Source organism: Girardinichthys multiradiatus, chromosome 10, assembly GCF_021462225.1.
Source record: "Girardinichthys multiradiatus isolate DD_20200921_A chromosome 10, DD_fGirMul_XY1, whole genome shotgun sequence".
NCBI lineage: Eukaryota > Metazoa > Chordata > Actinopteri > Cyprinodontiformes > Goodeidae > Girardinichthys > Girardinichthys multiradiatus.
In genome coordinates, this window is record NC_061803.1 from 12,704,118 (window position 1) to 12,728,491 (window position 24,374).

Here is a 24,374-nt window from a genome sequence, read left to right on the forward strand (position 1 = left end):
AGCCAGGTCTGGATATACCCCAGAAGATCTGTCGCTGTAACGTTCACAATAAAAAGGTGGTGCTACAAAGTACTCATTCAGGGGGGCTGAATGCAAATGCACACCACACTTCTCAGATTTTAACTTGCAAATGTAGACACTGTGCACCATTTTCTTTCACAAATATGCTCTACTTTATAATGGTCTATCCCATAAAATCCCATTAAAATATATTAAAGTTTGTTTTTTGAGGGTGACAAAATGAAAAAGGTTTATAGGGTATGAATAGTTTTGCAGGGCACTGCAGCTTACTGAAGTCAACGTTAATTTGTGTATAAATAAAGTTTGTATTTGTCACAATGCTTTGTCATGATGTGCTGTGAAAACAAGAAGGTGGAGCAGTTATCATTTTAATCAGGTATAAACACCAAGAGCAGAAAACACTCAGGCTCTGCAGCAGCTTTTATTTTGCTTCAGATATGTGCTCTTTTTTTACCACTCAATCTGTGAATCTGATGACACAAAACCTGATCCGTCGTTGCATCAGTGTCCACGCAGAACTGCAATGCTGTCAAGTCAGCAGATGGAGGAGGAAGAGGAGAAAGGTGGCTGTGACTCACTCAGGTGGAGATGACGAAGCACTTTTTGATACCTTCACAGCAACAAAATGGCTGCTGGTGCTCTTTATCTTTATATTAATTAGATGTAGCTTGCTGTAAAAAGGCTGGAAACGGCACTGTATCGATCAGTACACAGACTAATGTGGAGGAGGGGGAAATGACATCACATGTTGAGATTACATGACAAAATGTCAGCTGCTTGGCAGGTTATATAATATGGGTTTGCATCCAGAGCAGCGTCAGTCTAAATATGCAACCAGAGAGACTGAGCTGATCATGATGAATGAGAGGCGGTTGTAGGGGCGGGGATGCTGCATGGGGGAAAATGCTGCAGCATCCAGCCATCTTTCCTCCTCCTCCTCTTCTCTCCATCTCCTTGATATGTTCTCTCTCCTCCCCTCTCTCCTTCAGTCTGCGTGCAGTCATAGCACCAACTAGAGGAGGAGCTAAAACAGGCACGCACACACTCTCTGACATCCCACATCATCAACATCATCATCATCTCTTTTGCACGCTCACTGTAAGCACCAGTTAGGCCTGTTCAGAGCAGGGGAGCTCAGCCGATTCATCGCCCACCATGGATGTACTGATGAAAGGGTTCTCCATGGCCAAGGAGGGGGTGGTGGCCGCTGCAGAAAAGACCAAAGCAGGGATGGAGGAGGCAGCAGCCAAGACCAAAGAAGGGGTGATGTATGTAGGTATGTAGCACGAAAAATAATACATTTTGGAGATAATGATGCATTAGAATTTTGGTTTGATGTGCAGTCATTTCAAGCCTTTTTTTCTTATATCTTTGCTTTTCTATCTGGGTGAAAAGCCAGAGAAACAGAGTGAGGAGGAGGTATGAGAAGTGAGCACTGTCAGGATACTGCTGCAGGACTGCTGCAGGACACAGGGTGTGGGGTCTGAAAAACGTGATGATGAAAGAATCAGACGGTGAAAGAGGTGGAAAACTGGTGTCTGTTAGGGAGAAATAAAAAAAATTTAAGCAAGATTTGAGAGAAAGAAAGGGGGCACTGCGGAGTCCCGGAATGCTGCTGCAGGCTTTTATCACGTCTCTAGTCAAGTGAAACAGACTGCAGGCGGATGTTAAATGCACCTCAGCTAAATACTGAATGTTGTTTTATGAGGCTATCATACAAAAAATATTTTTTTAAATGAAACATTTTTTTTGAAAAATACCCAAATTCAAACTATTGCCCCCCTCTTGCTGATGTTTCCTGTGCTTTTAATTTTAGCTCCAGCACAGACTGCGTCACATCTCAAGGTTACCACCGGAGAGGAGGGGAGGGGAGATAAGACAGAGGGGTGGTAGGAGGTAGATGAGTGGGTAAGTGGGAGTCTTGGTCGCAGTCCATCCCTTCCACATCGTATCTGACGTCGAGTGGCTGCTGCAAAATCTTAATGATTGTATCCTAAAACGGGAGTATGCAGGAGTCAATGTCAGGAGGTGAAAGAAAAAGAACAAGCTGATTGGTTTAAACACTGCAGCAGCTCACCTTCCCACCCTGCCCTTTCCTCAATCGTGTCTTAATGTCAACATTATTTGCAAATTGCGGTCGGACTTGTCTACCAAATCAGCTCTTGAAACTAACATGCAGAATCAGAAAGAGCAGAAAAGGATGCTGCAGAGACTAGAGAGAGAAAACATCCAAAGTATAAATGTGAATCTCAGCAAGAGGGAATAAAGGGAGAAAAGATGTGGTCACTGAAGTGAAGAGGGTCGATGTCTCTGATAAAGACAACAGTGTCCGCCTGCAATTGAGTGCACATGCATCAGCCTGTGAATAGACAGTAAGAACAATGGTGGTTGTTTGAGTGAGCTTTATGGCTCTTTACGCAGAGCAGTACAGCCTTGGGGGCAGCTGAGCACTTCAAAATGTATTTTAAAGTTATCTGCTGCTTGTGATCCAAATACATTTTCTGTTGTTTGTTTATGCATCCCCTTAATAGAGAGTGGGTGCACCTCATAGTTTTGAAAGGTTTAAATACTGCAATACCCCATTACACTATTGCATATCTGCCTTTTGTTTCAGTTCTATAGAAAGCTATACCATGTGATTATTGAAACTAAGAGTGAAACTGACAGCATGACCAACTTTCTGATTATTTTGACTAATAAGTGTCTGACCACTTAGGGGCATAGGTGTAGTATTGAAATTTAATTCCCCATGTTGAGGTTGATCCTTAAATGTGTAATGAGAGTAACTTAATGGAAAAAGTGACATACCCTTGCCATGATTGCAGGAGAACACTGTGAATTTCACACCTTTGATCCTAATACACATGCACTATTCAGAGCAGGAGCAGATCAAAAACAACACATATTTCAGAGATGTCACAACTTAAAATTTCGCAAAGTATGTTTCATTTCCTCACCTTTAAACCCGCATAACAAGTGTTTGTTCAATATGCCAGCATGCATAACACAACAGGAAACAGGGTAACAGTAGCTTGAACAAATATGACTGTACACCTTTGTTTAATAAAGTTGCCATCCAAATTGCTGCTTCTGATGGCGCTTTTATAACACTTTGTTAAGGATTTGATTGTCTACCGCTTAAAATCTAAAATACTTTATAGACTGGACAAACCTGAACAAGGTTATTCTACACCAAACACTTTGAGATTTACTCCATTCTTTCCATTTGTGAAAATGCAAAAAATGCATTGTGAGTGCTTTTTTTAGGCATTTGGACCACCTTAAATTGGTGGGATTCATAGAAGTGGCATCATTGCACCAGTGGTTATGATAAAAGATCCAAACATGTTCATGTTACCATAAAGTGGTTTATTTAATTTGATAGTTATTTAGTTGTTCATGGAAATATAAACCGTTCGAAAAAGAAAAAAGGAATCTCAGGAACATATTAAATAAAAGCCTCAATCTGCCTACAATGCAGTTCATTATAAATGACTTTACTGGTGTTCTGTCACAGAATGTAATCATGATACATTATTTTAATTCGATTTTCATGAAAATTAAGTTTTATTGGACCTGTCAAAGCTTTCATCAAATCAGGGTCACTATAGAGCAAATCCTCTGCTGGAAAAACCTGATTAGAGCTCCATATTCGCATGTTTGATATTCATATTTCATAAAATATTCCCTCTGATCCAAGCAATCTTCATTTATTCTGGCAAGATTTAGATTGGGATTATCATTTAAGGCTGGGATTATTTCTTGCTCTGATCAGCCGTGTACTGTGTTTCACCGTCTCCTAAGATCCACTTTTTGTTTATAATGTAAAAGGTCTGAGCGGTCCGTCAGTGGTACAGCTTGTTCTGCACAGTGACGGACAGAGTACCACGGCACCCATGGGGGCTCCTTTGGTTAAACTGAGCAAATAACGTCTGTTGCAGTGTGTGTGTGTGTGTGTGTGTGTGTCTGTGTGTCTGTGTGGTGTCCTGCAGTACTGCTCTGTACTCAGGCACGTGGATGGTGTACCTCGGAGAGCGTGCAGAGAGCCAGAGGGGGAGCAGGAGGCAGAGGGAGCGTGGTGTGGATGCATGAGGCAGCAAACCGCAGGTTCTGCAACTGTTCTGACAATCCACAGAGATAGAAGAGGCCCAGGTTGATACTACTGCTGATGTTCTGCAGATATCTTTCTTTTAACTGTTGCCCCTGATCTTTTAGAGTGGATATTTCCCTCCATCCATTTTTCACTTCTGCAGATTATATAACTAGAGTTTAATCTGTTCTGAATCATGCAGTGAGCACAGAGCTGGGGAGTAGGGGGCAGGGTGGTTTTTAATTGTTTGGGAATTTATTAGGTCAATAAAGCTTTTCAAATATTCAAAACATCAAATATCTTAAAGTTAAAAGATAAAAAGCAAATAATCTAACAGTACTTTACAGGACAAAAGAACGTGAAGCGAAGAAACATTCAAAACAGTGTGCAAACATATACGGTGAATTAAAAATAATTCATACTATTTTTTTCACATTTTGTCAAATTACAGCCAAACTTAAATAAGTTTTAAATGTTTTGAAAAATAAAACTTGAAAGTGTGGCATGCATTTGGACCCAGACCCCTTTACTCTGGTACCAATAAACTCCAGTGTAAACCTGAGGTTTCTTAGAGAACATTACTGAACAAAGCATAACGACCAAGAAGCCCATGGCAACTCTTCAGGAGATGCACAGATCCACAGCTCGTGGGGGAGATTGTGTCAACAGGTCAACTATTAGTTGTATTCTCCACTAACCTGGTTTTTATGGAAGATTGGCCAGAAGACAGCCATCGCTAAAATAAGAAAAAATAAGAAATGCTGCTTGAAGTTTGCTAAAAGCCATCCAGGGGACACAAAAAACTTGGTCAAAAAATCTGGTCAGACTTTTTGGGCTGAATGCAAAAAAAAAAAAAAAATTTTTTGTGGGAAATTCATGCACATTACCCTGAACAAACCATCTCCATGTGACACATGGGGGTGGCAGTCTCATGCTGTGAGCATGTGTTTATTCAGTGGGGAGGGGGAAGCTAGTCAGAGATGATGGGAAGATGGATGAACCGAAATACAGGACAATGCTGAAAGAAAACATATTAGAGGCTGCAGAAAACTTGAGACTGGGGTGAAGCTTCACCTTCCAGCAGGACAACTCTAAACATACAACCAGAGCTACAATAGAATGGTTCAGATCGAAGTATTCTCAAGTGTTAAAATGGTCTAGTTAAAGTTCAAACCTGAATCCAAATGAGAATCTGTGACTTTAAACATGATGTTTACTGACGACCTCCATCTAATCTCACTGAGCTTTAACCATTTTGCTGATAAAAATTGGCAAAACTTTAAACCTCTAGATGTGCAAAGCTGGGAAATGCATACCCCAAAATAACTTGAGTTGTACTAGCAGTGAAAGGTGGCTGTACAAAGTATTGTTTATGGAGGCTGAATACAGATGCATGCCACACTTTTAAAAAATTTGTATTGTTAAAATGGAGAACAAAAATATACATTTTCTTCCCTTGTCACAGGTTTGTTTGTTCTGGTCTATTACATAAACTCTTAATGGTTGATGTTCAAGGCTGTAACATGAAAAAATGTGAAATGGTTGAAATGCTTTTGCAGGACACAATATTTTCAATTAATTTCTTTATTATTCTGCAAACAAAACGAAAATAAAATCTGTTAGCTCATCATTTAGATAAAAATCTTGTGGTTTGGTACTTTAAGGAATAAAAAATTGAAAAATAAAAGTCCTTTGGAAAGAACAGAAAACTTTGAAATATGTCAGTTTTCTACGAGAGTGTAAATGTTTTATAAAATAATTTAAGTTTTGTTTTCTGTTTTCTGCAGGTAGCAAGACGAAGGAAGGAGTTGTGTCATCAGTAAACACAGGTAAGAAAAGCTCCATTTGAAACACAAACTGCACAAGCATCATTCAGGCTATATACTATCTGTTTTTTTTTATTTGCCCTTCTGATCCTAGCTAATACAAAACTGTTTAAAAATATAGTAATTAACTAATTAAATGCAACAAACATCGATAATGAAAAAAAATGTGCTGCAAGTTCTTTGATAGAAGAAATAATTTTAAATACAACAGAAAACAAAAGCATTCACACCTTATGTCCTTAAGCTCTATGATAATTTTTACTTTAGGAGAATTGCTAACAGTATATGCTGATTGCTACTCTGTTTAAAAACAGAGAAAATTTGTGAGTTTCTAGATTCCAGATTCCCAGGATCTGATGGATAGAAAACGTAGGAAAACCATCCAAAACGATTCAGGATTAATTCCAAGGCGAGGGTACGATTTTTACCTGCCGCAGCGTCCATTTTGAAATATAATGAGCACCCTGGCAGAAGACCCAGAATGGTTCCACATTTTACAGAAAACCAGACCTCAATTCACCAAAGTGCATTCTGACAAGCTCCAAAAGTTCTTGGAGATTGCCCTTTGGACTGACGAGATGGATCTTAAGTTTTTTGTTGAGTCACATCAGCTCCATGTTAACAGAAGGAGAAATGAAGCTTTAAAATAAAATATCACTAAAAGAGAAACATGGAGCAGTCTGCATCTGGTAGAAGGGAACCTAGTGTCTGTGCAGGGCTCCATAGGATCAGTCACCCTGGAGTGAAACTATTTCACCCACTGTCAGAAAGCTTAGCTAATAGGTCCTCCAACTGCATGACACAAAACAAACAGCTAACACCTCCTAAGGATGGCTTGATCTTTCCCCAGATGTTAATCATGTTGAACATTTATAAAAAGCTCTGAAAATTTCAGTCTGGAGATACCATTCTTCAAAGCTCAGTTTGCTCACGAAAACTGGGTCAAACTACCTTCTGGCAGATGGAAATGTCTCAAGATTGCTTTTCTAACACCTTCTGCTACTCATTAAATGAGGCGTATCATTTGTTTTGTCCATCAAATTTTAAATTGTTACATTGATATAAAATATTTAACTAAATTAATTATCTAAATTGAAGTCTGATTTGTTTTAAATGTGCAATAAAGAATGAGGACTAATTTTAACTGACTACACTGTCTACATCTATTTTTTATTATGCCAGATTTGTTGATACACCCCTTTTTGTTTTAAATATTAGAAACATATTAAACCTTTCAACAAAAATCCTTTTGCTCTCATCAGATTATTAGCATTCAAATTACATTCATGGATGCAGGTGAGAAACTCATCAGGTACCTGGAAATGCTTCAGGTTTACTAAGCATCAGACTCAGTCTTGATTTTTTCTTTAATGTTTTTCTTCTTTGTAAAGATTGAAGGCTCTTAAACATTCAAACATGATTCTGACTGCAAGGTCAAAAATAGCCCTTTGGATTTGAAAAGATTGTTGACCCCTGGACCAAAAAACTGACCTCTACTTCTGAAAACTGAGATGGTTGTGCTTGATCTCCACTGCAGGAAAGATGCGAACGCCACAGAAACCCACCCCAAAAATCCCAATTATCATCCAACCACTAAATTAGCTGTATTGTACAGCAGTGAAAAATGAGGGACTATGTATGATACATAGTCACAAAAGTGTTCATGTGTATATGTGTTAGTTGGACAGTTTTTCAGTGTACTGACCTCTGTCATCTCTCTCTGTGTCAGTGGCCAACAGGACCGTGGACCAGGCCAACATCGTTGGAGACACAGCAGTCTCCGGAGCCAACGAAGTGTCACAGGCAACCGTCGAGGGGGTTGAGAACGTCGCTGCATCAACCGGGCTGGTCAGTCAGGTCAGTTACTATGGTAATGGTACATAGGTCAGCCCGCATGTTTTATGCAGGGGGTCTTTAAGATTGAACGACAGAAACTTGGAGTTGAACCTTGTGATCGTAGATTATTAGCTGCTATTCAGTCTTCAGCCACTAGATGGAGACATTACCTTTGCAAAAAAAAAAAGAAAATATTTTCAACGTAACACTGAAAATGCAGTGTTTTAACATTACTCCCCTCAGTATTATGTGCTAGGTTAACTAATCTTAGTTGTCATCCCATAGATTTTTATTCTGGCTGCAAGTCTGAGTCCACCTAAAGCATAAAACATAATAAAACGTCTTAGACTCTTCAATAACTATTTTCTTACAACAAAGAATCAACTGCATGTAAAACACAAGGCTATTTCACTTAGAAGGCTGCTGACTTGACAGTTTTCCAGCAGAGAGTTATTGAGACTTTCCATAAGGAAGATAAGCCACAAAATGACATTGCTCAAGACAGTGGCTGTTCAGGAAGGCTGGATCCAACAATATTAAGGGAAAGTTGAGTGGAAGGAAAAGGTTTAGCTGCTGGCACAAGCAGCAGGAATACCAACAGCTTTGAGAGGATTGTGAGGCAAAGGTCATTCAAGAGTTATAGTATTCATAAACTGTAAGCCAGAATCATCAAAAGTATCGAAAATAAGTGCTTGGAAGAAATATATAAGCTTTAGAATTTAAGACTTATTTTTTTGGACGTAAATGCTGAAAAGAAAAAACTTTTCAATGATATTCTAATTTATTCAGATATAGCTATAATTAGAGCAGGATCTAGGGCTAATGGTCTTCCTTTGCCCATTCTCAATTCCTTAGTTTCCTTCCTAGAAACTTCAGCATAATAGTTTTTATATAATATTGCAGAAAAACACAAACAGATTGTGAAAATATGTGTCATTTCTGAAGAAATAAAATGAAATTTAACCTGACGAACACACTGGCAATTTTGTATTTTGGAGTACAGATTTCTGAAGCGAAGGGCAGCTCCTAACATCGGATCATCATTGCTCTGCTGTTTTCTGTTACCCTCTCTGTCAGATGTTAAATGTTCTCACATTTAAGTCTTGTGAACTTTGAGCTTGAATGTGAGGGTGTTTTTGTTCTTTGTTGTCAGTGCTTCTGTCTTGTGTGTTGTTGCTGTGCTTCAGGTCATTTCGCCCCTTCCCCAATTTGCTCTTCTGTGTTAAACCCACAGGTTGCCATTTCTTCCCACCTACACTCATAATGAACCTGCAAATAAAACCATTTCAAACTCATTCACTTAACCACTATTTGTTTTGTTTTGGATCTTATCTATTGCAACTATTTTATACTGAGACCTATTGGAGTTCTGGCCAAGATATCATAATAGTTCCACTTTAAAAACACAACAAGATAAAACAGACAACATAAAACAAATGAGTTAAAACAACATTCAGTACTCAAACAGACCTTAATGAACCAAACTTGACAAATGATCCAGTCTCCGTAACTCACACCAGGAAGCGGGTGCAAATACTTTTTTTTTTTTTTTTTTTTTTTTTTTTGTGGCACGAAGCCTTTACTGACAGTAATCGGACAGGAAATGGGCAGAGGGAGAAGGGGGAAGATATGCAGCAAGGGTTTCAAGGTCAGGAATTGAACCTAGGACAGCTGCATGGAAGACTATAGATGTGTACATGGGGCGCCATTCAAACGTCAACAAAGCCCGATGACCCGTTTGGAAACAGTTTCATGGGCCATTCACCAAAAACGGTCTTCATTTGGGAAATGACTAACATAATTTGTCTATCTGACCAAGATTATAGCTCCTGTTTATCAGATCAAGAGAGAACATAAATAAGGAGGCAAATTTCCTAACATTTCAAGAAAAATCTACAAATCTTTCAATTTACAGTATTGGATAGAAGGTCAAACACAACTCTTATCCAAGCTGCAAAAATGAGTTCTTAAACTAAAATCAGTTCTTAATGCTGCAAATAAACTGAGCCTAACTTTGTCAAACATAAATTTGCATGTTTGTTTAAAATGTCTCTGTAGTCATATAATAATAAAAGAGACACTTGTATGCGTTTTTTTCTCACACTAAAAGAAAGACATTTGTTTCTGATGTAAAAACCTAAATTTAACCCTGAGTTTAAAAGAAACTCAAAATACAGTATTTGTAGACTGATAACTGCCTAATCAAAAGCAGGTTGCAGATGTTTTCTGCAGCAATTGGTAAAGATGAAGGAGAACCATACAAAATAGTATCATCCAGATAAAAATGAAACTTGCACCTGCCACATTTTTACACAATTTATTTATTTAAACCGTGAAGAAAACAGGACCCAAATATGGAACCCGGAGGGCGCCCTTATAAATAATGATAGAGTTGCAGGACAAACAAACTAGAACAGTTTGCGTTCTGCCATGCACATAGTTTAGTACAGTTTACCAACCTACAGTAAATCTAGAAAACTACTTGAAATAATTGGGTGTGAAACGTCCGAAAGGTGGGTACATATGGAAGCACTGCAGGTACAAAACGTCCCTCAGTAAATGGCTGCTTTTCGTACCTGAAAGGTTCGGAACAAAAACTGTAAAAGTATAGAACGGTGAAAGGGTGAAATGACCACCATCTGTTGTTGCTGTGTTGTTCTCATAATTTGTTTTGTTTGTTTGTTTTTCTTTTTTTATGCTGTTTGTGTTTATTTGTGTTTCCCGGATAGGAGGAGCCCATATATGAGGTACCTATGGGAGACCAGTGTGGGGGTCTTAGGTGTACATTGTTTTGGCAGGGATTGGGTAATACAGGGGGAGATACCCTGCATGTAAACTCTATACATCTTGACGGTTTAAATTATTACATAATACATTTTAATCTCAACTTATTGCTGGCCTGCAGCAACATAGGTGAGCATCAGAAGGGATGATGGGAAAGCTGCTGTGTTACTCACATCACAGCATTTTGAATTTTAATTTAACAAAAAAGGCCAATTTCAGAAAAAAAAAAAATGTTGAAACCCCTGCAAAATGGTCAAACTGATTGGAAGCAAATTAGCAATAAATGAGGGATGATTCCAGAGTTTAGCTTTTTATTTCACAGTGCCTCGCAAAAGTATCCAACCCCTTGAACTTGTTCTTAATTTGTCATGTTACTTAAATGTATAACTTTAATCTGATACCCTCAAATAAAATCCAGTGCAGCCAATTACCTTTAGAGGTCACTTAATTACTAAACACAGTCCTTCTGTGTGCAATTTAACCATCCGGATGTTCAGTGAAGGCCTCAGATCATGAAGACGAGGAACACAGCAGACAGGTCAGGTAGAAAGTTGTTGAGAAGTTTTAATCAGACTTAGGTTGTAAAAAAATATCTGAAGCTTTGAACATCTTACACAACGCTGCTCAATCGCAAATCTACCAAGACATTGTCATCTACCTAAACTGACAGGCCAGGGAAGGGGGACATTAATCACAGAAGACAAGAGGCCCAGGGTAACTCTGGAGGAGTGTCAGAGAGGCACAGCTCAGGTGGAAGAGTCTTTTCAAAGGACAATTTAAGCCGTACACTCTTTAAACCTGGATGCAGATGATTTGCAAAAAGAAAGTCATTGTTCAAAAAAACCTTCAAGATATCCTGTTTACAGTTTGACACAAGTCATGTAGGGGACACAGCAAACATGAAGAAGAACGTGCTCTGGTCAGATGTTGTAGAAACAAAATTGTTTGACCAATGTGGAAATGCTTTGTGTGGCAGAGAAACGTGTCACATAACCCTGAACTCACCATCGCTGCAGTGAAACAAGGTGGAGGAAGCATTATGCTGTGGGGAAATTAATGGAAAAATTGATGGAGCTGGGCAGACCTGGAAGGAAGCCTGTTAAGAGTCTGGACAAAACTAGAGACTGGAGAGGATTTTCACCTTCAAGCAGGAGAATGACCTTAAACAACCAGAGGTGCAATGAATTATTTTAGATCTAATCATATTCATGTGTTAAATAAAAGTCTATTCCTAGACCTGAGAAATGAATGTTCACAGATGCTCTCCATTCGATCGCACTGAGCTTCAACTGAAAGAAGAATGTAAGAAAAAAAGACATAAAAGGAAAGAAACCTGTTTAACTTCCTTCAAGGCATATAGATACTTTTGCAAGACAATACTGGTTCTTTCGCTTTCCTTTCTGCTGCTCACTTTGGTGTTAGGTAGTTTACTAAGTGATACTAAATATTAATTTCTAATCATGTATCTCCTCTCTAGCTTACCAGACAGTTTAATTCTACATGTGCTCTAAAGTATTTCATATCTATCCCCCACTTTGACTTTAACTTCACAAACTAAAAAACTATAACAAACTAACTGCTTAAATATCCTTAAGCATGTCCCTCAACACTGATTGAATCCTCCCAGCATGTCTTTTTCATTCAAACTGGTTTGTCAGATGACATCTGAACAAAACCAAAACTTAAACAGCTGTTGACTCTGAAAAGTCTCCACCCTGCCATTGGCTCATTATTTTATTGTGACAGATAACAATGCAACCCACTTCTTTTTGGTATGTTTTTTAAACCGTTAATCCTTTTTTCTCTTGTACAGGGAGAATACGGTGGAATGGAGCAAGGTGGGGAAGGAGGAGAGGTAAGAAAACAAATGATCTGAAAGCAGCTTCTGAGTCAAATCAAATTATGAGCAACAGTGCAACCTAAATAAGAAGTTCTATTTCTTAATTATATGCATTTATAGAAAATATTCTAAATTATTTGCTTGCTTATTGTTAGATTTTGTTATGTAAAGGCCCAGTTTGCAGAGTATGCTAACGTCTCAGGCCAGGAGATTTGTTTGATAACACTGATTAGACTGACCAAGAAACTCTAAGATCTAAAGTGGACAATTGTAATTTTATAGGTTTCAAAAATACATCAGATTCCAAGATCCTTGATTTGATAGCTGTGTGTAAGTATAGGTTTTATGGATGTGTCACCACTCTGAGACTTCAGGAAAAAGACCCAAACTTCTAAAATAAAAGGAATTAAATTAACAGGTTTGATATAATTGGGCGTTCTGACAGAACAAGCCAAATACACTTCCAAACTAGTTCAAGGATGAGGAAGGGCATTACATCAGAAAATGTTTGAACTATGCTTAAAATCAAGGTCCATGCCAGAGAACAACGCAATTTAAATGAGTTGTACCAGTTCTGTAAAGGAACATGTTCAGATATTCTGCAAGAATTATGCAAAATAATGTGTGGTTTCTAAGCATTTTTTGAAGGGACAGTTTACCAGAAATCCATGTACAGGTCCTTCTCAAAATATTAGCATATTGTGATAAAGTTCATTATTTTCCATAATGTCATGATGAAAATTTAACATTCATATATTTTAGATTCATTGCACACTAACTGAAATATTTCAGGTCTTTTATTGTCTTAATACGGATGATTTTGGCATACAGCTCATGAAAACCCAAAATTCCTATCTCACAAAATTAGCATATTTCATCCGACCAATAAAAGAAAAGTGTTTTTAATACAAAAAACGTCAACCTTCAAATAATCATGTACAGTTATGCACTCAATACTTGGTCGGGAATCCTTTTGCAGAAATGACTGCTTCAATGCGGCGTGGTGTAATGGAAAATTCTTTTAAAGTGCTCTGATATTCCCTTCACCTCTCTCATTTGATTCTGTGTTTTATCACCCACAGGTGACCTTCCATCTACCTCTCACCTCTGACCTCTGTGTTTTGTTAGTGTTCTGTTTTTTAGAGCAGATGGACTCTAAATTCCAATGCTGGAGAGTTTAATGGTTAAGACCCATCATTTAGGATGATGTCAGGAAGGGCAGTTAGGTCTGTTCCTAGATAACCTTGTCACCTTTGAACTCAAGAAGGGTTTGGGTCATAAAACACAGACTCTTGGAAGTTGAGATAACACAGTCATGTTCTGGTATAAATACTGTGTGTAAATGTTGATCGGGGCTCTGTTTCACTGACTAACCTCAGTGTCAGGGTCTTCAAACGCTGAATGCCTTTGAATAAAACTTATAAGACAAAGTCCGGATTTTCTCTTGTTATGAGTCAACTTCTACCCACTTTGATAAGAAAATTCCATAACAGTGGCATGGAGGCAATCAGCCTGTGGCACTGCTGAGGTCTTATGGAGGCCCAGGATGCTTCGATAGCGGCCTTTAGCTCATCCAGAGTGTTGGGTCTTGAGTCTCTCAACGTTCTCTTCACAATATCCCACAGATTCTCTATGGGGTTCAGGTCAGGAGAGTTGGCAGGCCAATTGAGCACAGTGATACCATGGTCAGTAAACCATTTACCAGTGGTTTTGGCACTGTGAGCAGGTGCCAGGTCGTGCTGAAAAATGAAATCTTCATCTCCATAAAGCTTTTCAGCAGATGGAAGCATGAAGTGCTCCAAAATCTCCTGATAGCTAGCTGCATTGACCCTGCCCTTGATAAAACACAGTGGACCAACACCAGCAGCTGACACGCCACCCCAGACCATCACTGACTGTGGGTACTTGACACTGGACTTCTGGCATTGTGGCATTTCCTTCTCCCCAGTCTTCCTCCAGACTCTGGCACCTTGATTTCTGAATGACATGCAGAATTTGCTTTCATCCGAAAAAAGTACTTTGGACCAGTGAGAAACAGTCCAGTGCTGCTTCTCTGTAGCCCAGGTCAGGCGCTTCTGCCGCTGTTTTTGGTTCAAAAGTGGCTTGACCCGGGGAATGCGGCACCTGTAGCCCATTTCCTGCATACGCCTGTGCACGGTGGCTCTGGATGTTTTTACTCCAGACTCAGTCCACTGCTTCCGCAGGTCCCCCAAGGTCTGGAATCGGCCCTTCCCCACAATCTTCCTCAGGGTCCGGTCACCTCTTCTCGTTGTGCAGCGTTTTCTGCCACACTTTTTCCTTCCCACAAACTTCCCACTGAGGTGCCTTGATGCAGCACTCTGGGAACAGCCTATTCGTTCAGAAATTTCTTTCTGTGTCTTACCTTCTTGCTTGAGGGTGTCAATAGTGGCCTTCTGGACAGCAGTCAGGTCGGCAGTCTTACCCATGATTGGGGTTTTGAGTGATGAACCAGGCTGGGAGTTTTAAAGGCCTCAGGAATCTTTTGCAGGTGTTTAGAGTTAACTCGTTGATTCAGATGATTAGTTTCATAGCTCGTTTAGAGACCCTTTTAATAATATGCTAATTTTGTGAGATAGGAATTTTAGGTTTTCATGAGCTGTATGCCAAAATCATCCGTATTAAGACAATAAAAGACCTGAAATATTTCAGTTAGTGTGCAATGAATCTAAAATATATGAATGTTAAATTTTCATCATGACATTATGGAAAATAATGAACTTTATCACAATATGCTAATATTTTGAGAAGGACCTGTATGGTTTTTTTGTTTGTTTTTTTTGTTTCTACAATAAACGCCAAAAGATTAGGAGCAAGATCAAATTTGGGGCTTTTTTGTCCTTTTTGGCTTAGAGTGTGCTTTTTAACATCAACATGGCATATACACAACGTGCAAACTGTGATTTGTTTTTTAGACGTAACTCCTGCACATATTCTTGAGCCTAAAGCTAAGCCCATCTTTCATTTAGTCAACATTTATTCAGCAATGGTCTGGTAACACTAATAACTTGAAGGTAAATTGTTTAAATAAAGGCATTAAAACAAATAAGTAGAAAACAAATTCCTTTGTTATAGCAGTAGTATCATTTTACACAAAAACATTTGTTTTTGTTACTTGTAGACCAAATCAATAGAACTCATCAGAAACAGAATAATTCCCTTAAATTATAAATAATTTTTAAAATGTACTCGTACTTGTCGTCTTCCGCTTTATCCGGGACCGGGTCGCGGGGGCAGCAGACTCAGCAGAGACGCCCAGACGTCCCTCTCCCCAGACACCGCCTCCAGCTCCTCAGGGGGGAGCCCAAGGTATTCCCAGGCCAACCGAGAGACATAGTCCCTCCAGCGTATCCTGGGCCGTCCCCTGGGCCTCCTCCCGGTGGGACGTGCCTGGAACACCTCCCGAGGAAGGCGTCCAGGAGGCATCCAGTATAGATGCCCGAGCCACCTCAACTGGCTCCTCTCGATGTGGAGGAGCAGCGGCTCTACTCCGAGCCCCTCCCGGATGGCAGAGTTTCTCACCCTATCTCTAAGGGAGTGCCCGGCCACCCTACGGAGGAAGCTCATTTCAGCCGCTTGTATCCAGGATCTCGTTCTTTCGGTCATGACCCAAAGTTCATGTCTATAGGTGAGGGTACAAACGTAGACCGACCAGTAAATTGAGAGCTTTGCTTTTCGGCTCATCTCTCTCTTCACCACAACGGACCGGCACAGCGCCCCCATTACTGCGGCAGCCGCACCGATCCGTCTGTCGATCTCCCGCTCCATTTTTCCCACACTCGTGAACAAGACCCCGGGATACTTGAACTCCTCCACTTGAGGCAGGAACTCCCCTCCAACCTGAAGAGGACAAGCCACCCTTTTCCGGTCGAGAACCATGGCCTCTGACTTGGAGGAGCTGATCTTCATCCGCTTCACACTCGGCTGCGAACCGCCACAGTGCATGCTGTAGGTCTTGGCTAGAGGGGGCCAGCAGGACCACGTCATCTGCAAAAAGAAGAGACAAAATCCACTGGTCCCCAAACCAGACCCCCTCCGGCCCTTGGTTGCGTCTAGAAATCCTGTCCATAAAAGTTATGAACAGGACCGGTGACAAAGGGCAGCCCTGCCGGAGTCCAACATGCACCGGGAACAGGTCCGACTTAGTGACGGCAATGCGAACCAAACTCCTGCTCCACTCGTACAGGGACCGGATGGCCCCTAATAAAGGGCCCCCGATTCCATACTCCTGGAGCACCCCCCACAGGGCATCACGAGGGACACAGTCGAATGCTTTCTCCAGGTCCACAAAACACATGTGAACCGGTTGGGCAAACTCCCATGAACCCTCGAGCACCCTGTGGAGGGTATAGAGCTGGTCCAGTGTTCCACGGCCGGGACGAAAACCACACTGCTCCTCCTGAAGCCGAGGTTCGACTATCGGTCGGACTCTCCTCTCCAATACCCTGGCGTAGGCCTTACCAGGGAGGCTGAGGAGTGAGATTCTAACAAGAGACAAATAAACAAGTTGATGGTTAGCAGCTCCAGCAGCTTCTGCCCCACAGTAACAGACAGCAACAGAAAAATGGGAAGAGCTGACTGTTACTGGTTGCTATGGTAACCACCAACTGACAAGAGTAACATAAAAAATTTATATAGCAATAAAAGTCAGGAAAAAAATTAATTGTTGATTAAATTAAATGAATTTGAAGAATAAATAAACCAATTTTTACAAACTTCACATCAATAGTGATGTTAAAATAAAACCCCGTTACACTCTCCCCCGCGACCCACTATGGAATAAGCGGTAGAAAATGACTGACTGACTGACTGACACTCTCCTCTCCTGAATTTGTCAAAATCACAAAACAAACACAATGTATGCAGGAAATATATAGAATAACATCCCCAAAATTCCAAATAAGTCCCACCATATCTCATAATCAACGAATTAAATGAATAACACACCAACAACAAAGTGTGCTCTGACGAACTGTAAACTGTTCAATGAAGAACTCAGGAGGGTAGTGCAGTGCTAATCACAAACCCATCACAGACGACATAAAAAGTGCCCGAATACACTTTTAAAATTCAATTAAAACTTATACTAACCAATCTACAAAAATATTATTCAGAGATATATGGAGCAAAGAAAGTACATTGAAACATTCAAGGGAGGGGACGTCTAATAGACCACGCTGTGTTAACACTAAATAAGGAAGTCGCCCAATTTCTCAACTTAGTCTGTGCCTGCAATGTCTGGGTGTTCATAGATTGGATAAGCCTACTGACAGGTCGAACAACTCAACCAGTCCTAGTCCTAACAGCTTCAAAACCTGTGTCATGCTCATATGTTTTAGAATTGTTAGGCATTATAGATTCTTGGATACTCTGACATCCCATACCATCATGAGGAACTGGGTCACTTAGAGGGACGTCCTTAGTTGAAGCTGAATCATCATTGGCTATATCTTCACAGATATTATCTGTCGCACCGGTGTTTGCAGATGCTACTTGATCTTCAGGCAGATGAGGTGAATCCATCTGAGGAATCTGGGAGACCTAGTGCTGAGTGCGAACAGTATTGTCTACTGCACAGTCAAGTGTGAGCTGCTGACCAGAAAGATTCACATCTTCATTCTCATCTGATACACAAGAAGGAGTGAGAGAGGCAGGCTGTGTATGTTGCTCACTGGAGAAATCGACAGCCTCATTTCCAACTGAAGCAGAGGATGAGATATGAGAAGCACTTTCACCAGCTTCGGGCATGACTGGCAGGAAATTTACACATAGCAACAAATTACGGTGAACCACTTTTGTCTGACCTGAGATGGGATGGCGGACTTCAAAGATGTGGGTCTGAGGATTGCTGCTGACCACGGTATAGACCACTTCTCCCCATCTGTCTGCCAGCTTCCTTCGAGCTCTCTCTGCTTTGTTTGCTAAGAGAACTCTGTCACCAATTTCAATCTCCACACCTTTGACTCTCTTGTTGTATGTGTTGGCTTGCCGTCTTTGTTCATCACTTGAATGTTTCTCTGCCACCATCATGGCTTCATGAAGATCTTTTCTTAGCTCTTTGATGAACTGTGGGAATGAGACTTTACTGTTGTCTCTCAGAGCAGATTTGAACAGGACGTCAACAGGGAGGCGGGGAACTCGGCCGAACATTAGATAAAAAGGTGAAAATCCAGTTGTCTCATGAATGGTGCTATTGTACATGAATGTCAAGGTGTGTAACATCTGAGGCCAAACATGTTTTGCACATGGTGGAAGAGTTCTAATCATATTCCCCAATGTACGGTTGAAGCGCTCAACAGATCAATTTCCCATTGGATGATAGGCTGTGGTGTGAGACTTTTTTACACCAGAGACCTGAAGAAGGGCTGACATCAACTCGCTCTCAAAGTTTGCTCCTTGATCTGAATGTATTCTTTCAGGGAATCCATAGTGACAGAATAAATTATCCCACAGTTTCCATGCTACTGGCTTGGCTGTCTGATCAGGACAATAGAAGGCGTGTGCCAGCTTGGTAAAATGGTCAGTCACAACGAGAACATCAATTTTACGGTTCTTGGAATCTTCTGCTGTCCAGAAGTCTATGCATACTAATTCCAATGGTGCTGTAGTTTTTATGTTCTCAAGTGGTGCTCGGCCATCCGGGTATGGTGTTTTACCAACTACACACCTGGCACAGTGCTTAACATGATCTCTCTTCTTATGAAGGGGGACCACCACCCCAGTCTGCCAGTCCAGAGGCACTGTCCTCGACCGCCACGCAATGTTGAAGAGGCGTGTCAACCATGACAGCCCCACAACATCCAGAGACTTGAGGTACTCAGGGCGGATCTCATCCACCCCCGAAGCCTTGCCACCGCAGAGCTTTTTAACCACATTGGTGACTTCAGCCTGGGTGATGAAAGAGTCCAACCCCGAGTCCCCAGCCTCTGTTTCCACCAGGGAATGTATGATGGCAGGATTAAGGAGATCCTCGAAGTACTCCTTCCACCGCCCGATAATGTCCCCAGTCGAGGTCAGCAGCCTCCCACCCCCACTATAAACAGTGTTGGCAAAGCACTGCTTCCCCTTCCTGAGGCGCCGGACGGTTTGCCAGAATCGCTTTGAGGCCAACTGGTAGTCCTTGTCCATGGCCTCACCGAACTCCTCCCAGGCCCGAGTTTTTGCCTCTGCCACAGCCCGGGCCGCAGCACGCTTGGCCTCACGGTATCCGTCAGCCGCCTCAGGAGTCCCACAAGCCAAATGTATTTATCTTTTACTTATTAGATTGATCAGGGTGTTGTTGGACCACTTGTTTGCTGAGTATTGGATTATCTGCACGTTGTTGGACGTCACTGTGCCCCTCCAATGGCATCGGCCATTTTGTACCCAGGACAGCCCACTCCTACATATCCCATCGAGCATTGCAACTGATATGACTGGGCGTCCCCAGTCTGACGTCACAGGATGCTATATAGGATGCGCTCATGTTTGAAAACTCGCCTTCTGCTAGAAATCATCTGGTGATTGAAGTGCGTCACTTTAAGAGAAGAATTCTGTGCAGAGTTTCATTCATTCTCTCTCGTTGGACAACGAACCATTCATAACTGAAGTCTCTGGACTAAGAAGGCCAGAGATTTCACTTTGCCGATCGAAGACGTGAGTTAACACGTAACTGGAGACACGGAGTTTCGGAGAGACGAACCGCTACCGTGTTTCATTTTCAAGTCGACTTTGATGGTCAGATCATATTTTTCCTTTTTGTCAAGAAGACCAAAGGACAAAGACTGACCGTTCCCCTGAAGTTAATTGTGGACGCACATTAACTTAATCCCACTTTTCCTCGCTCGAATTCCCTCACTCGGAAGAAGACGACACAAGTAAAACCCATTTTTTTTATTTCTTTATTAGAAGGCCTGGGCAGGGTCAGAGGTTGTAGAAGCAATCAGAATCGCTGGTGAGGATCTCATGTGTTCTGAATAATATGTGCACGTAACCTTGCTTGTTGAAACTTTGATGTGTTATGTAATATCGGGATCCGCCGTGTCCCCCAGAGCTGTTTGTGTTTACTATCTGAACGCGGGTGCGTTGCAAGACTGGACCTCATGGTAAAATTCTCCATTTTACCTTTGTCTTCAATCTCACTGTGCTAGCTTGCCGCCAAAAGTTATCAATCCTTTGTGGTCAGGAGTTAGGGGGAAGTTTTATGATCAGAAGACCATAAGGACAGTCGGAGCTGCGCTCCAACCCCCACCACTCGCCACCACTCATATCCCCCTCTCCCTTCGTCTGTAGTGCCATTAACTGCTGGTTGACTCAATACATACCCACTACCGTTTGTTGATTTTGCTTATTTAGATGTGTTACCCCTGTGTTTGTAGAATTTTGCATGTTGAGTAGGTGAAAATTAATAAATATTCACATAGATAAAGAGAGAGCGTTTGGTGTTTCATTGTGTGCAAAAAGTGATGTGTCAGTCAAAATAAGGTTCAAGTTCCACACGTTTCGGCAGAAACGGTCGATTAAACAGTGACATCTCCGGCAATAGTTATTAATTATTACGGAGTATTTAACGGTTGTAATTGTCAGAGGCGTTGAGCCACAATTACAACACCAGAAACATCTCTGGTCTCGATTCGTAAATGAGGATTTATGGTTAAGAAATTGATTTTGTCAGATTATGATTTGTAATTATAATTATTGATCAAGATTATTCAATCAATAATCATAAACCCAACAGTGTTTAGAAGTTTTTAACTAGTAATCCATTATCTCCTATGGTCCATTTCTCCAAGTCATTCTTCAAACTGGGAAAGACAAGCAAACATGCCTTCAGGTGAGGCAGATGGGAAATGCAACATAAAAACAGTTATGCATCTAAAACTGCCCATATCTACAGTACAGAGCAATAATTTAAAATAATGAAAACAGCTGGAGATTGAACAAAGATTTGATGAGGATCTGAGTTCATCTTCTTACCAGGAACAGTAAGAGGGACTGAATAGGAAATATAAATACAATTCTGAAAGATATTTTTCAGATATTATTGAGATCTTTATGAAAGAACATAAAGATCTGCTAGTTAGTGCTTGAAAGTGGGAAATGAGTCATCATTTGGTCTTTCCACACTATAGGAAACCAAAACATATGGCCAAACTAACACAGAAATGGTTTCCCAGCCTTCTTCAAACTCAGTCTGCAGACATAAATCCTGTAGAAAACCAGTGGGATGAGTGAAGAAGAAGATAGTATAAGAGAATACCCAGGACTGTGGATGATCTTCTTTGAAAAGAAGAATGGTCTAATATCTCTGTGTGTTCCTTGTGAAATATAATAGGAGAAAACAATTCGCTGAAGTTGTACAAAGTAGTAGCAGCCAGCTTTTAATATATTTAACCATGTGTGCCTACAACTGTGGAGGTCTCTCGGGACAAAAACTGGCTAAACTGAAAGGAACACCTTTGTTAAAATAAACGTTTAAGTATCAAAAAACTAAAACTGATTAATAGTGTTAGTTTTCTTTCTTGTAGTCAAGTAAAGCTCTAAATCTGTCTTCCACTAACCATGATTGCTTCTGTCATTCCCATCCCACATTTTTTTCTCTTTTAGGGGTACTAGTCTTCTTCAGGACCCATTAGCTGCCCCTTGCCTTTCTCGCCTCGCCGTACCAGACTCCAGATGTTCAGCATATTTTTTTGTGACTTTTCGGAACCAAAATCAGAACAGACTCTTCCAGACGCTACACCTTGGCTTCCCCGCGCCACCTGTCCCCTCACCGTCTTATTTCCTGCACTCCGTAGCTTTTCCTGTGCCTCCCGTCGCACCCCAGCCTCACTTGTGTGTTCGTAGAGATAAACCCAGTGTCGTTGCCATCCAACTGAGAAATTTCAAACACCCTTACACAAACACAAAGAGACAAACCTAGATAAGGCGCTTACACACAGTACATACCATAAATATCGGCAGACAACACACAGGGCAAACAAGTAGCTGAAGAAGATTACAACAGATAAGCCTGTTTAAATAGAAGAAAAAGAAGTAATTGTGAACTCGAAGGAACGACATGAGAGGGTGTGTATGTGCTGCAGGCCGTGTGTCCATGTTAAAGCTTGTGTGCATGTGTTTTCCGCAGGGATTCGTGTATTAAACACTTGTGCTTCAGTTTGTGACAGTAGAATGCATGAGCAAATGTTCCTCGTGGTGTTCTCTATAGAGCGGCTGTTATGTGTTGCAAATTCTAGCTTTGTGTGTATGTGTTTGCTTCAGCATTTAGAAACAGGTTTAGGGTGGTAGAAGCGATGCACAGTGCAACGAGAAGTTTTGCATGAGCACTTTTAGATGTCTGTCCATGCCGTGATGTGTTTGTGTCTGCGAAGTCAGGTTAAGAAGAAAGATCTTTGAGTGCTTAACAATCAGCTACTGTTCGTTTGGTTAGATTTGGGTGAAGAGGAAGCTTCCCTACAACTTGTATCCACAACTGGACAATCTATATCTAGCCTTCAATTTAATTTAATGAAAACCAGCAATCCTGTGCAAGCAGCAAGCATCTGGAAAACCATGAACCTCCAGGTGGTTGAAGATCTTCTTAAGTATTTAAAATGTCTAACACCTTCTATGCAGCTTTGACTCATCTCCTTAAGCAGTTTTAAGCCATTCACATCTTAAGGCAGATGACCGGAACAACTCACATGTTGGCATCGTTAGGCTGCATGTTTGTTCGTCAAGCGGCAATGACCCAAACACTGAACCAAATGGAGGGGCAGTCCAGTCAGTCATGTGACCTCAAAGCCCCCATTACTGACCTTAACATCCTATTAGAGGGAATGTTCTACATTATAAGCCTGATACTTCAAACCAGGTTCAGAGCTGAAGATGCCTTTTGGATGAGAGATGAAACATCTTTAAAAAACAAGCACTTACGAATCTACACCAATGATGAATAATTACATTTAAAATAGTTTTTCCAAAGCAATTTAAATTCCATGCATCAAAAGCAACGACAAGATGTAAAAAATAAAGATTATATTCCTCTGTTACTCACTCAGCTGTTGCTGTCCTGTCCTCCAACAGGTCTGCTAATTATTTTTTGTGAATTTGACCTTTGAAGCTAATTCAAACTCTCATATTACTATTATGTAAAGGATGAGTTTTAAAATATCTTTGATATTTAAGTCCACTTAGAGTATAAACAGAAAAACCACACCTTCTTCATGCATGAGTTAAGTTTTGGGAAACTGGTTTGACAAACAAGCAGTTAGATGTGGATATAAACCATAGATATACCAGTGTGATGAAAAGGAAAGGAATGAAGGTTTACGTTTCATTTCGGCTAAACTGTGTGCTCATCTGTGCTGAATGTCTCCTCTATCTGCTGTCTAGGCCAATCAGATAATCCCTTCTCTCTGTCGATGAGCATCACCCCACCGATTATCCACTCAACATCAGCCTCATCGCTTTACGAGTGTGCGTACAGGTGTGTGTATGTGTGTAAAATTAGAGAAGGGTTAACCAGAAAAGGGTGTGTGCAGTTTTACTTTGAGGTCAACTGAAACCGATGACTGCATGTTGCCTTACAGAACAATGACATACCCATTCAAAGGCACACAGAGACACAAACACTTAAAAGAAAAAGAAACACAAATCCCACCACATAACACATGACTAACCCGAGTCACGCACTGTATTTAAGTTGGCATCACATCAAACTCGCTGATTTTATAAACAGTAAATGTGAAAATAAAAAAGGTTTTGTTGAAGTCCAGCCATGGTGTCAATGTTTTTATTTGGTGTGGAGCCTGCTTGAAAATCCAATTTACAAACAGAAAGAAAAGTAGATTGATAAATTGCTGAAAGAAGAAAAGAAGTCCCTTCTGCAATTTGCCACAAGCCATGTAGGAGACACAGCAAACATGGGGAAGAAGGTTTGATTTTTTGCTAAAAATGCAAAAGGCTATATGGGTTGAAAACTGACACGCTGAACACA

The 24,374-nt window shown here is 40.8% G+C and overlaps 1 protein-coding gene across 4 annotated transcripts; it reads left to right on the forward strand.

Moving 5' to 3' along the window:
- Positions 1–994: 994 nt before the first annotated feature.
- sncgb (synuclein, gamma b (breast cancer-specific protein 1)) lies at positions 995–24,152 on the forward strand. 4 transcript variants are annotated; one of them, XM_047377188.1, is made up of 6 exons: positions 995–1,297; positions 5,899–5,940; positions 7,667–7,785; positions 10,503–10,520; positions 12,371–12,412; positions 22,001–24,152. In XM_047377188.1, exons 1-6 carry the CDS (start codon positions 1,177–1,179, stop codon positions 22,007–22,009), a joined length of 351 nt encoding a protein of 116 aa, XP_047233144.1. In that variant the 5' UTR covers positions 995–1,176; the 3' UTR covers positions 22,010–24,152. The 4 variants fall into 4 exon arrangements, with proteins under 4 accessions (XP_047233144.1, XP_047233143.1, XP_047233146.1 ...); XM_047377187.1 differs by having other exon boundaries at positions 996–1,297; positions 7,667–7,794; XM_047377190.1 differs by lacking the exon at positions 10,503–10,520 and having other exon boundaries at positions 997–1,297.
- The last annotated feature ends 222 nt before the right edge of the window (positions 24,153–24,374 follow it).

What these genes read in the sequence shown, in the direction of transcription:
- sncgb (XM_047377187.1), top strand. Translation starts at nt 1,177, where the DNA reads ATGGATGTACTGATGAAAGGGTTCTCCATGGCCAAGGAGGGGGTGGTG. An exon ending in AGAAGGGGTGATGTATGTAG is followed by an intron (nt 1,298 to 5,898) that starts GTATGTAGCACG and finishes TGTTTTCTGCAG; the next exon opens with GTAGCAAGACGAAGGAAGGA. An exon ending in TGTGTCATCAGTAAACACAG is followed by an intron (nt 5,941 to 7,666) that starts GTAAGAAAAGCT and finishes TCTCTGTGTCAG; the next exon opens with TGGCCAACAGGACCGTGGAC.